Below are 18,609 nucleotides of genomic sequence, written 5' to 3' on the forward strand. Positions count from 1 at the left end.
TATAGCAAAGAGCCAAAACAAAACTAAACTGCTCAACTGCAGAGCGCAGGAAGTGAAACAAGCTCCAGGCAGGCAGTTGTCAGAAAGTAAAATAAAAACTACTTATCTGCAATGGAAAACACTCGAGTGCTTTCAGAGCTGCAGCCTCCTTCTCCTGAGCAGAAATGTCAGAGTATCTCTGGCTACGATGTGTTTTCTGAGCAACTGCATGGCTCACTTGCTTATTCAGGACTCAGTGACCATGATGGCAAAAGCTCTCATTGTTTTTTATGATTAAGTCCAATTTAACATTGGCTTTATGAGAGTGTATGAGCAAGTTAACAGACAATACACAGCAGTCTTTACCCACAGATCTATTCGCTTTGCCTTCTTTGCACTCTGAAATGCCAAGATAGGAAGGCCTTGAAGGTCCCTTGGCAGTGCAGCACATGGGAGAATAGGCACAAAGGGTGAAGCCAAGAACTCCAACAAAGAAATCCACTAGTCCCTGAGCATCAGGTGTGGCTTCTGGCTCCTGCAGCAGCAACTCAGGCTTCCCCTCCAGTTCAAGAAAGGGAGTTAGCAGAAATGCTGTGTCAGGAATCCTTCCCTTGACTCCTTCACTCCTTCAAACACACTTTGCTATCTAACAGACAGGCAATTAGTACATGCCAGCATGTTACACATTGCCAGTTAACCCAGACATATCTTGGGAAGGAACGAGCACCCTGCAGAGTTGCTGCCCCACAGAACTGTGCAGCATTTGAGACAAATGCCCAGCCTTCCTGCAGACATCCTGAACCCAAGGCAAGGGAAACCCCCTGCAACCTTTTTCAGGTGAGAAAGTGAAAAATCCATGAACTGCCTTGGACAGGGAAAGCCGAAAGCCTGGGCAAGATTTACTTGCAACTTCAACTTAAAAAACCAATACTGGAAAGATGGAAAAGAGTTTGCTGTCAATGGTTACGTACCAACATGGCTTCCAACTGCAGTATTCACTGTGATCTCTAATATAAGTGCAACTATTTCAGCTCGGGCTGAGGAATCCATTGGCTTTTTAAAGGCATAGCTGTCATGTGGCTCATGAAGATGTCCAACTGCTTCTGTCCCACCTACCTAAGACCTTAATTTCTGGCCCTTCAGTTTTCCTCTCCCTACTTTCTATTTTGCATTTTGAACATTCCCTCTGGCCACAACATTTGCTGCACCAGAGTGAACTCCTTTGTAAATTAAAACCCTTCTGTTGAGACCCAGCTTGCAACCCTTTTGAAAAATATTTTAGCTAATGCATACTGCTGTCCACTTCACACAGCTCCCATTGATTTTGCAATGCTAGCATATACTGGCTCACAGGTGGATAAACTGTAGAGGCCTAGGTAAACCAGGGAACACCAGAGAGAATAAATAACCCCATGTCAGACAGGCGGAGGTCTGGCATAACTTTAGCTTCTGTCTTTAACATTCCCACTTGTTGGAACTTTAGGAGGCTGCAACACAACAGCTCCAGCCACCAGTTCTGCCTGCTTATATAAGGCACAGTACCCTTTAAAACCCAGGCTCAGCAACGTGCTGGGGAATTCCTCTGCAAGGTTTCAAAGCCCCTGGGCCCTGACAATATCCACCAAGAAGGACAAACCACTCCCAGTCTGGCTGGATCCTTCTGCCAATAAATTCAGTTCTCAGCTCATAGCAGCACAGTCCTGCTACTTAGCCACTTCCCTACCACTGGAGTTTCAGTGGTTTAGCCTCCGGAGAGCCAGACATCTTGACAACTGATTGGCATGCTTTGTCCTCACTTTGCTGACTGCAGCCACCAAAGCCCAAGAGGGTTGTATTCCCTGTTGTCACAAAGCAGTAAAAAAGCAAGTCTTCTGCCTTCCCATTCAAAATTGGAGATAATTTGAAAGTTAGCTAAATATCCACTTTATAGAAATGAAACCCAGAAGGGGGAAAAAGCAAGAGGGGCCAGGGAATTTTTTTTCCTGAAAGGCTTGAGTTGCATCAGCTAGAGAGACTGGACAAAACTCAGCAGTGAAAAAGATCATCACAACTGAGCTTGTAAGGACAGCACTCATCTATTCATGCTAAAATGAAATGTTTCACCTATGGCTTTGTGTACTTTTGCCAATCAGGAGATGTTTGGATTCTTCTCCTAGCACAGAGCACTTGAACTCTGCTGCACAAGTACAACCCACCTTGCTGACAAGTGTGCACAGAGATGTAGGCTGATTCATGGCATAGCCCAGCTGCTCTTTGCCCACTGCAAGTGAGGCAGTTAGTGGGGCAGCAGAGGCAAATGGAGGCTCTTATTTCTTCCAAAGATGACCAAGCTGGGACAGCACTTTCCAGTGCAGCTGTGTTTCTTGCCAATGCACAGAGGAGGTCCCACTGATGGAGGCTTTCCCCTTCCTCAGGGAGGAGAAAGCCTGTTCCAGCCCTTTTCCTATATAGCTACGTTCTTCCTTTGCAGGGTGTGATGGGAACAGGGCCAGCACTCAGCTGTTTTCTTGCCCCTGGCAACTACCCAGAGAAGGGAGAGCACCCATGCCAGCAGCTGCATCTTTCCTTGTGTCACACAGGGCTTATCTATAAGGAGAAGCAGCTCAAAGCAGCAGGCTTTGCAAAGCAGATAATGTAAAAAAAATGGTGCCTTGCACTCCTCTGCATGTAAGCCCTGGACAGCACTCTCCCAGCTGAGGTTCCATGACCTTACTCAAAGCTGGTCCATAAGCAGTGCCCAAATTAAAGGCTTTAACTTTCTAGAGTGCTACTGTAACACTACTATCCCATTAACAGCACATTCAGATCCTAAGGAAAGGAGCCTATCTCCTCTGCCAAAGACAGATGTCCAGCATCCCTCTCATTTCCTCTTTACGCTGAGGGTGGTGTGCAGAGACCACCCTGCTACAGAAGCCTCACAGAGGGACTACTCCACCAGCATCTCAGCTTCTGGGCCATCTCCTTCTCTCATATGCTTTCCCTTACAAAATTCCTAGCTCAAATAAAGCACTACTGCAAAAAGTTTTCAACTAAGCTCAGCAGCAAAGGGAGGTAAGTGCCAACACACCTTGGAGAAACCTTACCGCACCATTTAAAACCTGCAACAATGCAGCTCAATGATCACAGAAAATGCAAAATTTTTTACTCTCTTCTTGTGTACATATCCATACAGTATCACTGCTCTCAGCAATACTATTCCTGGCTTAATGAGATAAGCAGAGAACCAAGTGACCTGTTTTATCGAGTGGTAGGACCAAAGTCTCTTGAGAAACCCGAATGCAGTCACATCTCACCCAGAGTATCAGGAAGAAACAGGAACATGGCTCTCAAACACAGGAAGAAGTTTGAAAACAGAAGTTGTCAACTTGTCTTTCACTTGGATGTTCTACTCTCTAGTACTAGTTACTGTATCTTGTAACACTGCACAAAGAGGGGTTTAGACATGGGTTACTTGTCTTCATGTTTTCAGGCTGAAAATATACTTTCTTCCAAATGCATTTTATCATGGCCAGGAAAAAATCCAGTTCTGTTGCTGTTAAGAAAGGCCTTTCTATATCTCCAGAGATCCCAAGAAGATGGTTTGAGTGTCTGGAGCAGCTCAGCCCATTTCAAGTAGCACAGCCCAAGGGAGAGGCTAGAGTTGCCTTGAAGGAGGCTGTGCTATCTGTTGGGCTGCTCTCCTTATCTGAGCACAGTTTTCACCTCTGAACCACCCCAAGGTTTCATCCTGATGCATAAGGAGAGACATAAAAGTACATATACCTGGGAGAAAAACATATTGTACATAAACAATTAAAGGGAAAAACCTTTGGTCCTTTTTTTACCATCAGAATGGCAAAAGCAAGACTCAAAGCATTTAGCCAAGATACCCAGTTTGTTACAACACATTTACATCATAGCATGCCTAAACATTCTCTCAAATAACAATACCAAGATTAAAACCAATGCACTCTTTCAATGCAGCTTTATATCAGGTAGCATTTATTTCTGTTGCATGAAGCACTAACCTCTCATAATTATTTGTACAGCCACTCCTTCCTGCTGACTAGCTTCTTCACTCCAATGAATTATGCTTTCAGGTGCTTTAATAAAGTCTGGAGGTGAACCAGACCACCAGAACCTATTCAGACTCAAGGACCTCTAGGAGTCCCAACAAGCTCCGGAAAACATTCTTTAAAAGTCTGATGCCAGGACTTTCTACGTCTCCTTTGCTTTCTGAACCAGGACATCACACATCTGGCTCCCTGAGATTCAGCAGATCAAACTTTTGGCTCCTTAAAACATGCACTGAGAAACATACATTCTGGGAAAGCTTTAATTCTCAGTAGAGAGACAGATGACGTAAAAGGCATCTTTGTAGGCAGGACTGTCTCCTAAATGAGGGCACATAGCAAGGAGAAGAGAAATATGCTTGAAAACTGCCATATTCTAACAAACCCTACGATCTATAGCAGCAATTGCAAGTCAGTGTCACTCAGAGCAGCTCAAGGTTGCTCTAAACTGCACTAAGGATGGAGAACAGGAACATGGGGAGCTTAAAATCCCCTCCAACCAGGGCTCAGTATCATGCTCTTGACCATCAACACGTTTGCACCAAGTCATTTGCTGCTGTGCTGAAACCAAAAGCTTCTCACAGAAATTTTCCCATGAACACCTCTAACAAGCAAAACTGGCAGGTTTTTTTCCAGCAAGAGTTAAAAAAACCCCAAGCCTTTCTCTTCTAAAAGCCCCCACATAGCAAAAGAGGGAACCTACAGGATGGCCTGATCAGCATCATCACCAGAAGATGTGCCGGATCTCAATCTGAAATTTTCAGTATCTGCCACCAACTTACATCCACTGTACCTCTGACCTTGTACTACATACAGGTGTCTAAAATCAGGGAACCCTCCCCACGAAGAACCCAAAGGAAGAATATAACTTCTCAGTGGTAACATGGCTTCGTTTTTCAGGAGCTATTTCATCATGATACAACAACCTCAAATGCTGTGGTCCCACGTCCTATGTGCTGGGAGTACCTTGGAAGAAAGCAGAGTTTCACAGAGGTCCCACTTCCCTCTCCCCCACACTGCCAGGCATCATAAAGCATCTTGAGAAGGTGCCATACCTGTAAGTGACGTGCACTGCAGTGCCAGGCTCATCTCTCTCCCAAATCAAAGCCACTCTGTTCGGAGACTTTTCAACGTGTTGATCCAAGCAATTTACTGTAAAAAAACCCAAAGGTTTAAACAAAGCCTGATCACATGCAAGGTGCTCTGTAAACTTAACTTGGTCAAGAGTAACAGCAAGCTAGTGCAAGAAGAAACATCAGTTGTTAGCTCAGTAGGCACACATTCACGTAAAACAGCATTTGTAGTTCTAGTAAAGCTGTACAACAAATACTACACTTAATCGGCACAGCTGCCTTAGAGATGGCAACCCCATGAGAGGCCATCGCTGATTCAGCTCAGCTTACCTCCACTGGCTAAGCTTAAGCCAGCCCAAATCTTTCCTCTGCTCCCAGTAGCACAAAGATGAGACACCCTTTTGATGTTTGTGTTCCCCAGAGCAGCATTTCACTACATAAATATGACAGACTGTCTTCCCCAGCTTGCACATTTAGCACTGCACCATCTGGATTTTCTAATAAACCTCAGGTGAAACGTTTTTTTCCAGGGTATAAGAGAAGAGCTGAATCGCAGCTAAATGAAAATATCTAAAACTGTAGGATCTAGGGCAAACTCTGAGTACAAGCATCTACAAATTACCAGACACCTGGGAAAGATTAACATGTCTCAAGCTATGTACTACACCTATTAAACTGTAAAGACATAAAATTACCTTTTAAAGGCACATCTCTCCCCCTCAACAACTTGAGGTAGAGGACTTAGGGAGAGCAATCAACCTGAAGAAATTTAGAGAATCCACACGAGAAATCCGCCTGCATGTCCAGTAGCAAGTTGCCTGATGGTTAGAGAGCATCCTTGTAAAGTATTAATTCCAAGCCTATACAATACTTGCTTATTGCATTGTAATTTTTCAAAGGCAGTTACTTTATTTCAATAGATAACTACTAAAAAGCAGTCAGGAACACTGCCACATAATTCAGAGAAAACTCTTCTAAAAATTGCTGAGTTTCAGACCATATTTCCTGGAAATATTAATACTGGTCGGAAAGGATTTCATTTTTCCAGATAAATTAAGTGCCACAAAAGCTGTATACTGCAGCCAGGGAGTCAGCTTTGGCTTTTTTGTGATCGCACCACCACATGGAGGGTAGGAATGAGCCCATAAAGGTGTGCAGAGAAAGAAGTCTCTCAGAATTCAACACATTTCATTACAAGTCCAAGTGTCAATCTCAGAAATTTGCAAATGCAGTCTTCTGCCAGTTAAAGTCTTTTATTTTTAATGTAAAATCCTGCAGCAATACTGTAAAGGAGATAAAGCAATTTATTAACCCATCCTAATACAAGAGGACGAAAGCTCCAGTGGGGAATGCTTTAAGCAGTTACACACTGGTTTCCTCTACTCCCCATCCACAGCTAATTGGATCTGCTGCAGCTTGGTCCACAACACACTGCAACTCCCACCTCCAAGCTCCTTGCAGCAACACCCTCACATATTGCACCATACTACAGTAAATCACATTAAGGGGTATTCATTGCCCAAGCAGCATTTCTTACTCGTAAGCAGCCACATTGGCCTTCAGAGGGAATTTCTGCTGCAGAAATCCCCAGCTGAGCCAAGTGAGAGCTTTAGCTCTGTGCTCAGTAAGAACCAGCAGGTGAACTAGAGCCAAATGCTATTATTTGCTTCCTGATCTTAGGCTTACAAGAACCTTTTGCTCATTTTACAAAACAGAATTAAGTGGCCTTCCCCTTACTATTATATCCTAGTGGTTTTTCCATATGTTGCTTCCTTGACAACACTCAGAAACAATTCATTTCAGTAAGACATGCTCCCAAGACGGTGTTCTGGCTGGAAATGCAGTAGTTTGCCAGATTATTCTCCTGCCCAGGAGTTACAGTGCAATAAATCCAGAAGCACTGAAGCTCACAGGTCCCCAAATCCTATCGCAAGGTCCCTCCAAAAAGGTATCAGATGACTTGGTTGCACAAGGTTCAGCTGTGCTGGGAGGTGGGCACACAAGATGTGTGGATCAGGGACCTGAACTGTTGCCGTGTTTCTGTAGCCAGTGTTCAAACTGAGATGAAGGGAGCCCCCTAACAGAAAAACAGTCACTTGGCTGTGCCCAAGTACCATCTTCATCATGCTTGAAAAGAAAACCAGGAATAGCAAACCTGTTTAATTCTGTGCATCTGTTTCAAAGGTCTATGATTTCTTTTTACATGTGCAAAGAAAACTATATGGCATTTAGTGCCTGCTGAAGAACCAGACCCAAGGCATGATCTAAAATCTGCATTTCAGAGATCTGACATAGGATTCAGAAGAGGGTGTTGATCCCATTCCACAGAGGAAAGAAACAGATCTCTGTAAGTCTCTGCTCAGACAAGACCTTTCTTTCAAGAGGAATTAATGAAGATAAAAGCCTGCCTAAAATCCTCTGACTGCTGGGTGCCAGAACCAGGGCTGTACACACATCTCCATAAACTTGGGATCCACTGCTGGGAATCATCTCCTGGAAGGAGATGCTCCTATATGTTCTGGAAGACCTGAGGAGGGTTTCCTCTTTTACTGTGAAAAAAAACGGTGTCCAGAGATGTCACCGTTACTGCACTACTGAACCGGTAGTGCTGATTCAAGCACTCTCACAGGAACGGGAAATGAAGGTCAGAAACGAACATCCCTGTTAAAAGACTTCACCACTGAGTTGTACCCTAGGTGGGACTGGGGCTCATTCCCACTGGGCATGGCCACGGCACAGAAGAGACTTCAAGGCAGATACGGCCAGGATGAAAGTCAAGGGCAGTGAGGACAGTCATGGAGAATTTTACTCTTGTTTCACGTTAAGTGGTGAAGTCGGAAGAAAAGAACAAGATCCTCGTTCTAAAGAGAAAAAACCTTGCCGCTTCTGCCTCAAAAGACTGGGATTCGCACCGTTCGCCACCTGTGGATCATCTTAAGCCACCACGGGAAGGCGAAGCCGGCATAGCCGAAGCTGGGGCATTTCTGCCGGCACGGCAACAGGGGTGCGGCCGGATCTCCGCCGATCGGAGGGCAAGAGGCTTAGCCGGGTTTAATCCCGGCTTCGGATTTTCTCCCCGCTTCCAGCATTTCGCAACTCCCTGCTGGTTTCTTCCCAGCGCTGCCCAACCGAACTCCTCGTCTTCCCCCCCAAAAGAGGGGCGCTGGCGAAACCCGGCCCTTGGGACGGCTCCCGGGCAGCCCGACGGCGGCAGCGGGCGGTGCCGCGGGGGAGACGCCTTACCCGAGACGTTGAGGCGGCCCCCGAGGAACCAGCGGGCTGTGCCGGCGGGCCGGCCGGGCTGGCAGGCCGTGTGGAAAGGGCTGTCCCAGCGCAGCCACCCCCGCGCCAAGTCCGCCCAAAACCCGGCGGGGTCGCGGGCCGCCTGCTCCTGCCAGGCCCGGTACCCTCCGGGTGGCAGCGCACCGGGGGCTCCCGCCTCGCTGCAGCGGCGCCGGGCAGCGACCAGGACCTGTCCCAGAGGGTGCGGGGGGCTGAGGGCGCGCAGCGCCCGCGCCCGGGCGGCCGCCAGCGCCATGGGCTCAGCCCTGCGCCGCCGTCGGGACCGCGCCGCGCCCGGCCCCGGAACAGCCCCGGCCCGCCGCGAGGGGCGCGAGACCGCCTGAGGGGAGGGGCTGCCCCGGCCGGGCGGCCCTCGGAGCGCCGCACCCGGGAACACCCGCACCGCCGGACACCCAGCACGACCGGGAGTGCCCTGCACCCGGGAACACCCGCACCGCCGGACACCCAGCACGACCGGGAGTGCCCTGCACCTGGGGACACCCCGCACCTGGGGACACCCCGCACCCGGGGCCACCCGCACCGCCGGGAGCGCCCCGCACCTGGGGACACCCCGCACCTGAGGACACCCCGCACCTGAGGACACCCCGCACCGCTGGGAGCGCCCCGCACCCCCGGACACCCAGCACGACCGGGAGCGCCCCGCACCCGGGGACACCTCGCACCTGGGGACAGCCTGTAGGCACATGGGCCCTCATACACCACCAAACACATGGCTGTCATACCTCTGACCCCTCTTTGCTCAAAATGAGGTGACTCTAAGTGGGTTCACTTTTTGCTTGGCAGCCCTGCGAGCACCGTCGTTACCACAACGTGGAGCTCCTAGTTTTGGTTATCATTCTTTCCTCCATATTAGCGTAAGGACCAGGTTTAACCCGTACTTCGTGATGGAAACCCTCAACACTGAGTAGCAAGGTTTTAGAGGAGGTAGCACAGAGCTTATTCTCTCTGCATAGCAGGGACATGCCCTTTGCTGGCTTGAAGAAGCTAATTCTTTTAGGCAGTTTGGTCCAGCCTCCCGGCACGGAGTTTGAAAACTCCTATTAGAGGAGCAAGGTCTGGGCATCCTTTAGAAGTGCCAACTCTAAAGGCCTTTAGAAGTGCACCAACTCTGCTCACTCTCAGAGTTTGGGTAGACAAAACACGTCATCTTCAAGATTAAAAACTTGAAATTACTCGATATGCCACGAAGCTTTTTCTGGCCGTGGTAGAGACAAATAGTGTTTTCTATGACTTTTTTTTCCTCCTGTTCTAGAAATATCACCAGATACTTTATCAGGTATAATACAGATTTGATCAGGATTCGTATTTCTGGCACTTCTACACTTTTCATCTGTGTTTTATACGTAACAAACAAGAATAAATGCACTCTTCCTCGTAAAGCTGGCATTAGCGCATTGCTTCTGAAGTTCGATATTCCTTCCTTGTGTTTTGAATACCAGTTTGGCTTTGCACAAGTCTTAAGTTCCAAGCAGCAGCACGTGTGCCACCTGGTGCCAGACAGGAGCATGGAGAGCACTTCAGCTCTCACTTCGTTTGCCTAAGGATTACTCAAAAGTTTTCTGTCAAAAACGACTTACAGGCAAATCCCACTCCTTTCAGGATTTCAGAGGAAAGCTTTTCACAAAACAAGCAAATGAGTTGTCGAAAAAAATAAAGCATGAATTTAAATTCTTTGGCCTTAAACCCTAGCTGCTTCATTTACAGACCTTGAAATCCTCTGGGAATGGTGCCCTTCTCTGGTTTTCTTCCACATAAGGCTGATTTTCCTTTTCCACTACCAAGTTTTATTTTGCTGATGATTCACCATAACATCCCCCACCCTCAAATTTTGACTTTTTCCTCAACAAGCCATGGCCAGTAGCAACACAAATCCAGCCTGGAGGCCACCTGATCACCCCTTTCAGCTGGGTTGCTGAGCAGAACAAGCACAACCCTAAATCTCCTTTCTTGCCTCCAAAAGAGCTGAGGAGAGGGGAAAAGCATCCTTGAGATTTTGCAATGCCTACTTATCCTAGCTATGGCTTTCTGGCAGTGAAAGCTGGCATCAGGCTGTTGACTTTTTGAGAACCAGAGTGTTACAGCAGTTCTCATTCTTAAGTTTGTAGCTTGAGTATGCCAGGAAAGGCTGGTGCTGGATAAAACACAGGTTATAGAATTGCTTCTTGTGCTCATTGTGTCTACATTCTTAGGGCCCTCTTGGCATTATGGAGTCCAAACATCAATGGTGGTGGTACCAGCTCTGGAGAAGTCCAGTTACTGTTATCTGAAAATGCCACCTGCTACAGCAGCTCCCAAAGGCTTGTGGCTGCCAGGGCAGAAGTCATTCCCTGCTGCAGCCAGGTCCCCTGGCACAATCTCCCACACCAGCCAGGCAACCCCACTGCCCTGCAAAACATTTTAGCAGATAACAGGGTCACCTGCTGAATAGCTGCAGCTATTGTATTAAGGGTTTTCTGTGCTGGTATCATGGCAGGCACTGATGAACAAAGTTAGTAGCGTTTTGGGTAGGGGGTGAGTTTGGCTACCAACTGTCCGTGGGCTCATGTTGCATTTATCCCACACAACACCTCTTGCACTCTCTGGTATGACAGTCTGGAGTGCACCAGCCCTGTGCCACTGGGCAGAGAGAGAATTTCAGGGATTTCTGCTTGTGCCCCTCTGCCAGGCACAGCTATCCTATGGGCACACACACTGATGCTCTCTGACCATTTTGCTTTGCCTTTCTATATTTTTAATCAATTTCTCTCTATTTGACAAGAGTTATGTTTCTCAATTGCTTGTCCCCCTATTTTTCCCTTAATGACTTAAAAAGAATAAAAAGGTAATGAAATCCATGACTGCCACTTGGTAATCACTGTTGTGGTCCTAACTGTTCTTTCCAATGGTCTTCCCACATGGTATGCACACAGTTGATATCTGATTCCACAAAGAAAGTCAGGGTCAGGCAAAAACACCACTATAGAGCTATGTACACAGAGGTCTGTGTTAGAAATCCTCCCAAGTCACAATTAACCAAGATTTAAATAAAATCTTTTGATCATTTTTAGCTACATTTGTGCCTGCAGAAGAAATTGGACGTGTTCCCACGTTCCAGCAGGTTTCTGAACCCATTAAGCTCCATCTGCATAAGAGCAGATTCAGAGGGAGGAAAACCAGGGATGAAATAAAGCTAAAATGCAGTTGTTAGGGTATCACTTTAACTCAGTGGCACAGATCAGCATGGAGCTTGAGTCCAAAGCAACAGGAACTACAGCAGCTTTGAAGGAGGAGAGTACTTGAGCTAGTCTGGTATGTGAATGTTTGCCAGATCTGCTCACATCTGGCCAACTCTAACATTATTGCACCATCTAGAAAACATCTAACTCACAAGACTGAGCATTGTTTCCCTTAAACTGGCTTCAAGGTTTGTATTTGCTGTACACAGTATAAACAACACTTAAAAGTGTTAAAAAAGTAATGAACAAAAATGCCTTTCTTCCCCAAGAATGTTTCAAGATGCACGATATAAATTCATGATAGGGCTGGTGGAGACCCAGTGCTCAGCTGAGCACAGAGGCAGATGCAGCACATGGTGCCTCTCAGGACCAAGGTGCAGAACCAGCCCTGCGCCAAGAAGCAGGAGAGTGCAAGTACCTGCTGTGCAAGGTCTGGCTGCAGTGCATGGCACAGGGCATGGCTGCCACACACGCAGTGGTGCTGCATGGTGCAGGAGCACCCTGCAGTGTTGGTCATAGACGTGTCCGGTGCTACTCCAGCCTGTCTGTCCAGAGTCCACAGACATTGTTTCATGTTTGACAACAGAGAACTGATGCCTCAGTGGCACTACTTAGACCCCAATACCTAGAGCACTGTTGGCTTCCTTCTCCTCAGGAGACTCCTTACCACCAATGGGATGATATGGTGGTCAGTAGCAAGAGATCACTGCTTTTGCTGGGTATGCTTCTCTGCTAATGCTCATAGTCTCCATTGTACCTGTCATTTGTCTGGTCAGGCCATCAGCTGTCCCGTTCACAAGTTTTCTGCTTAAGTTTGGATTTCAAACCAAGGGGATTCAATGCTGTTGCTGATACTGATCAACCCTGAATTTCCCTCCCCACTGGCTCCTGCACCAGAAGTCTGCACTGGTTTTGCTATGTGCTTTGTTCCAAAAAGTCCTTGTTGATGAATCATCACATTACACTGGCTTCCTCTTGGGCAGTACATGGGCTGCCCAACCTGAGGGTGGACTGAAGGCTCCAGCATCAAACCTTTCCATCCCCTCCAGCTTGGTATTGATGTTCTGGGCTCAGTGTTCACATATGTCAGAGACCCTTTCATGGGCTGTTGCCTGGTGGAAACGATTGAAGAGGTTAGGAAACCTCCAGTTATCACTTGACCTTCACTTCAGCTCATAAACTGGCATTGCGTTCTCATTTCAATTAAGATCAGAGACACAGGTTGCAACATAAATGTGATTGAAAGAAAAACCACTTTCCAAGGAGAGGGGTGGAGGGACCCTTGAAGTCTCTTCACCCCTGGAGGTCTTCCAAACAGGCCTGGACAAGTCCCTGTCATAATTCTGAAGTTAGCTCTGCCACCAAGGCAAGGCTTTCCCCAGCCAGGGCCCAGGTGGATGCAATGGTGGCAGAAAGGTTCAACCAAAAGCTCAAGCCACAGGCAAGTTTGTGGTGATGAGAGAGGTGTGAGATCAAGCCAAGTAGTCAATTAGTGGATCAGGTCCAGTGATGGTAGCCTGGCTCAGACACTTACCAGTGATTCCTAGACAGGTCTATAATGACAAGACAGTTTCAAGATCAATCCAGGATGTCTATCCGCAGGTCCAGATCCATGGACAGGTACAGATATGGCTGAGCTGGAGATCAGTACAGCATTTCTCAGGCAGGGACTGAAGACTAAAGTGAAATGGAGCTCATGAGCCCATTGGGTAGGGTGTGGGCAGAGCTCTTGGTGAGGTGGGTAGGGGCCATTAAGGCTTATTAGTGCCCTCAGGACCATGATAATCTCTTTCAATCCAACTCTGCTACTGGGTGTGTTCTTGGTGCTCCATCAGCATAGAGGTCTGAAGGGCACCAAGAAGGTGCATGTAAGATGGCCTTTTGGGGGAGGACAGCTCCTGTAACTCCTTTTGTTTTGCCTGCTTCCCTTGCTTCTCAAACCCAGGAGCATGAGCCAATGCTTGGGAATAGAAGTGATGGGGTCTTGATTTGCAGCACAGGGAGCTCACATGGCAACTGCCAATTATCTCTCAATCATACACCTGGAGTGACAGGCACCTGGGCATGAGGGTGCAGCTGCCAGTGAAGGGTTGTGTTACACCCTGGGACCTGGAGGATGAGCTGCTCCAGGGGTGGAGATTCCCTGGAGTCTCTGCAGAATGCTTCCATTGAGCAAGCCCTCAATGCAGGAGGCCCAGGGCCACCTCCAGCCAGTGCAGGAACATCATGGGGCCCTGGTAGCCCTGTTCTCCTGAGTCTGAGTGGCTGGGGTTGGCCATAGTTGTGGTGGATGTGCCTTTGCACAAGCACGCCCACAGGTATGTCAATCTTCCCAACGTATCCCCTCGGTTACCACCCTGGCCACAAGGGACTGCTTTGGTGAGGGGAAGAGTCCTGGCTAGAAGATACGTCCTACAAGGTATTGGGGAGCACTGCAGCCCTGTGGAAGCTGGTGTGACATCTCATGCATGAGATCAGATGGGAACTTTCATCTGCGGATCAGCATCGGGTTGGGTCACTCTGGTGGGGGCAGGGAAAAAACACTGCTGTGCTGCAAGTCTTCAGAGAGGGTCTAGGAGCAGCGTCCCTTGCAGTGTGTTTTGTGCACATTCACAATTTGGGGCATAGGTATGAGGTCCAGTTGGGCATATAGATGATTTGCCATGCACATATGGCTTGAAAGGGAATAAGAAAGCACAGCCATGCACAGGGCACAGCATATGCTTCAAGTACACCATGAGTGGCAGTGAGCTGGAGCATGGAGAATGGCACATCTCTGGAGCAGGGTGTACCTCTGGAGCTGTGCATCTCAAGGTGGGGGAACAGGAACAGGCATACTGCTTGGCTGCATGCAGGGAGAGGCTCACTTGTGGAAGCCATTTCTCTGTGTGGTGCAGTTTTGGTAGCACTGCTGCTGGACCCAGCTGTGAGCTGCTGGGCCTGTTCCCAGCCCTGGTAGGGCAAGGTCTGGCCCAGTGCAGATGGGGAACACCGATGATCCTGATGGTGCAGTGTCCAGGCCAATGCTGGTAGTGCTGGTCTTGGTCCCAGTACTGTGTCCAGCCCAGACCATGGTGGTCCTGCTATTTGTGATGCACTGTAGTGCACCAGTCCCTTGCTGGCCCCGGCCCCAGAGCACTGGGGTAAAAAACTGCAGACCAGCACTGCTAGGGCTGACTCCACCAGTCTCAGTGCAATGCAATCCAGCCCCAGAGAGATATGCTGACTCTAGTCTTGGTCCCAAAACTGCAGTCACCTGGCCCTGTGCAGATAGTGCCAGTGCTGGTCCCAGTCCCCAGGCAGTGCAGTGTCCAGGGGCACGTTGGTGATGCCAGTGCTGATCCCAGCAGTGCAGAGACGAGCACCAGTCTTCGTCCCGGCAGGGCCCGTTATCTCACCGGCAGTGCCGGTGCCGTTCCTGATTCTAAGGCGGGGCAGCGTCGTGCCGCTCCCGTTCCCGGTCCCAGGGCTGGGCACAGCCCCGTACCACACCGGTGCGCTGCCCAGCACCCGGTGTCCCGGCGCGCTGCAGTGCCCAGCCCCTTGTGCCGCCAGCGCGGTGCCCGGTGCCGGCTGCCGGAGGCGGCGGGGCGGGCCCAGGGCGGGCCCGGCCGGGCGGGGGCGGCCCGCGGGTGATGTCAGGCTGATGCTGTCGGTGCGGCGCGCGGTGCATTGTGGGCGAATCCCGCCGCCCGCCGCGGCTCCGAGGGGGAGGATGCGCCCGGGGCCGGCCCGTCCCACAGCCGCAGCCGCAGCGCACCGGGCCGGCGGCACCGCGCCCGACGAGCCGCACTGAGGGGCGCGGGGCATGGGCTGCCTGCGCCGGCCGCAGCGGAAGGCGCCGGCGGCGGCGGGGCCAGGTGAGCCGGGCCGAGCCGGGCCCCAGCAGGCACGGGCGTGGGGAAGAGCGAGGGAGGGCCCGTCCCGCCGGCGGCCGGGGAGCTGCGGGGCCGAGACCGCACCGGGCCGGGCCGCGCCGCGGTTGCGCGCGGGGCACTGTGGGAGATGTAGTTCATCACCCCACCCGGCGTCTCCTGGCAAAGAGAGAGGGTCCCGCATGCGGGACTCGCATTCCCAGCGTGCCCGCGGAGCGGGGCGGGCCAGAAGCGGAGTGACGGGCCGGTGCCGCCAATGAGAAGGCGGGCAGGGCGGGGCGAACCATCTGTCGAGAGGGGCGGTGTGCCGGCAGCTGCAGTGCAGGGGCGGACGTGGCCACCTCCTCGGCGGGGGGAGGCGGGATGGCCCGAGGTGAGGGCAGGGCGGGGTCCGGGGCGGTGGCCGCCCCTCATCGCTGTCCCTCACCGCCGCCCCTCACCGCCGCCCCCTGCCCGGGCCAGAGGTCCTGCGGTGCCCGGGGGTCCCACGGTGGGGGCGGGCCGTGGCCTCGCTGTGCCGTGCGGGGCCGGAGCGGGGGCGCCCCGCGCCCTGAGAGGCTCTGCCGGGGGGAGCGGCCCCGCCGGGTGGTGCCGGGCGGGGGCCGAGTTCGAGGGCACCCGCGGCCTTCTGCCGGACCGGGCTCCAGGGAAACCCACGGAGGGTGTCAGCGACCTCGGGAGGGGGGGGCCACGTGCCGCCCGAGGCTTGGCACAGCATCCTTCCCGGGTCCACCGGGTGCCTGTTCAGCTGCACCCGGTGTGGAAAGCCAGACCGTTCCGTAGAGGTCTCTGGGGAGGGAGCGTTTCCATCGCGTTACGCTGGGATAACTCTCTGGTGCTCAGGGTTGAGGCAGGAGGATGAGTTTCTTCTCTCTCGCGAGGTGGGACGTGGTGCTCTTGTGTGTAATCTCCGTGTCTGCTGCAGCTTTGGGGCTCGAAGGCTCCTGCCATTGTGTCCTTACTGCTCGTGGTGCCCAAGTTGGCATTGCTGAATGTGTCCCTAGTCATTCTGCTTTCCCTGCATTCTGGGAGAGGAGGTATCCGGTAACCTGGGTCGGACCCACAGAGAACTCTCAAGATGAACACCATGACCTTGAAGCGCATCTTGTATTTAACAGGGAACCAGAATGCTGTGTGAAGCGATGGAGTGACATTGCTGCTCAGACGGTGTTGCTGAGCTATTTGCATGCCAAATTCAAGGCCCACTGTGGTTTCTGGGGGGGTAGGGACTTCAAAACCTGTTGGTATCATGTTTCTGAACAGTCCAAACCAGCTCTATATTAATATGTTTTTCCTATATTTTTGAATTTCCTTAGACTTGCAAGGAGGGAGTACAGACAATTTGATTGATAGAAGGAAAAGCTTTCTAATTTTACCATTTCATGTGGATTTCTTTACATTCCTTTTACTGTCACTGAAAATGCTGCCTTTTAGCAACAAACTTCTCTGAGTCACAACAGAGATTTTGAGCCCAAGGACCTCATGTTGTGTGTGCAACAGGATGTGCTAGTGCTCCCACAGCATTAATGCTTGTAAATACTGTGCCTGTAGAGGTGCTCTGACTAAAGAGCATCAGGACTGTCTCACTAGTAGTTACTCACCACATTTCAGTGTGTCACCTTCTTTTGAGACCCGCCCTCAGTATAAGAGAGGTAGAATAGGAACAATGTGTTAATGTTTTGGCTTTTTTTCCTTTGTGTGCCGATGATCATCCAGCTCATAAGGAGCATCCTCATGCTGATATATGTAGGATTAGAAATTTTGGAGATGCAATGCTCATGAATGGTGTATGTGGTGTCCACTGCTGGTACTTTTCTATTCTGGGTGCTTTTACGTGCTTTATGATAGTCTCATTCCTTAAGGAATAGGCAAAATTCCTCTTCTCTGACTGGCAAAGAAAAACACTGGAATTCCCTTGTAGGACACTTTTATCAGGGATCAGTTTTGGGGACACCTGCCTAGCCTTTTTTTCTTAGAATAGTCATCAAGAGGAAAGTCAGAACCCCATCAATGCTCTTGGGTCCTCCAGAAAGGAGTGTCTGTGGTGTTAAGAAATCTATTTCATCAGCCCTCAGGGTTGGTGCTAATGAAGTGGTGCTGGTGGCCAATGTGTGAATTTCCTTCCTCTTCCCTCTCCGCTCCAACCCCGATGTTTATTAGTGAAAGCAAGTGTATCTCTACACTGTAAAAGGCAGCACAGAGCTCTTCTCCAGTGGAAGCAATTGTTACATGTGCAGGGTCCAGAAAAACACTTTGGGAATGGCTCTTTGTCCTGGGGAGCTCCCAGATGAGATTTGTTTGCCAGAGCTCCACAGTGACCTTTCAGTAACATCGATTCACTCTGAAAACAGAGCAGGGGACAGAAAATAGGGCCATATAGGGCAATAAGGGCTTTTAAAGTCCTCAAGGGCTTTGTAAACTGTTCCCTCATTTTTAAGGGTGTGTTGGCTTTCTTGGTATCTTCTGCTTTGAACATTGGAAGGCACAGCCCAATATTTGCTGGAGGGATTGTAGAAGCATTTGCTAAAAGGCTGTTTTAGCTCTGCTAGTTTACTGAACAAGATACAGAATGGACATGACTAGTGCTTCCCTCCTTCTGTCAAAAATAACCAAAAAGTGGGTATTCCTCTGAAACTTTATGAAATCCCTTACATGTCATTGTGGGACACTGTCCAGTTGGAATACATGTTAAGATTGCTTTGGGAGGGAGGAATAAGGAAGGCCAGCTATGAGGCCTCCCTTCCTAGGGCAGAAAAAGAATGGGAGAATCTGTTGGTTATTTATTGAAGCGCTAAGGAGGAGAGGTGGGAGGTGAGGGAAATGATGGGATTTTTACACCGTGTGTCTGAACCCAAATTGAGATTCCCTTGCCTGTAGGAGTCTCCCCAGCCACAAACTGGACAGTGATAGATCTTTTTGTTGTTCAGGCCAGCTCTTGATCTTCTCCACAACAGTGCCCACATACAGCCTGTGTATCACACTGTTGAGACCCATGACAGGTATCCCAGAAAATATGGAAAATAATAAAGCAATAACAATGTGACTTGGAACTCAATGTGTCAATAGCTTTTTTCACATCACCTCTTCTGGTTTTTTGGAGACCGGCAGATAC

General features: G+C 49.8%; 2 protein-coding genes across 4 annotated transcripts in view; one reads left to right on the forward strand and one right to left on the reverse strand.

The window, feature by feature from the left end:
* ACSS1 (acyl-CoA synthetase short chain family member 1) overlaps positions 1-13,125 on the reverse strand; it is a 36,364-nt gene extending 23,239 nt beyond the window's left edge. The window contains exons 1-2 of one of the 3 annotated variants that reach the window (XM_039381486.1): positions 12,041-13,125; positions 5,087-5,183 (exon numbers count right to left, since the gene is read on the reverse strand). In XM_039381486.1, the coding sequence (XP_039237420.1) occupies positions 5,087-5,183; positions 12,041-12,188 (245 nt within the window). In that variant the 5' untranslated portion in view covers positions 12,189-13,125. Of the gene's footprint in view, positions 1-5,086; positions 5,184-7,512; positions 7,629-8,347; positions 8,684-12,040 lie in introns of those variants that run through there. The other 2 variants (XM_027709861.2, XM_027709863.2) reach the window with 2 other exon arrangements.
* Positions 13,126-15,315: 2,190 nt separating this feature from the next.
* Positions 15,316-18,609, forward strand: part of TTBK1 (tau tubulin kinase 1) — a 108,461-nt gene continuing 105,167 nt past the window's right edge. Inside the window, exon 1 of the mRNA XM_027709840.2 lies at positions 15,316-15,482. The gene's annotated coding sequence lies outside the window, so the exon portion shown is untranslated. The remainder of the gene's footprint in view (positions 15,483-18,609) is intronic.

Source organism: Pipra filicauda, unplaced genomic scaffold, assembly GCF_003945595.2.
Source record: "Pipra filicauda isolate LSUMZ 115617 unplaced genomic scaffold, ASM394559v2 scaffold109_size3271384_pilon, whole genome shotgun sequence".
Classification (NCBI taxonomy): Eukaryota; Metazoa; Chordata; class Aves; order Passeriformes; family Pipridae; genus Pipra; species Pipra filicauda.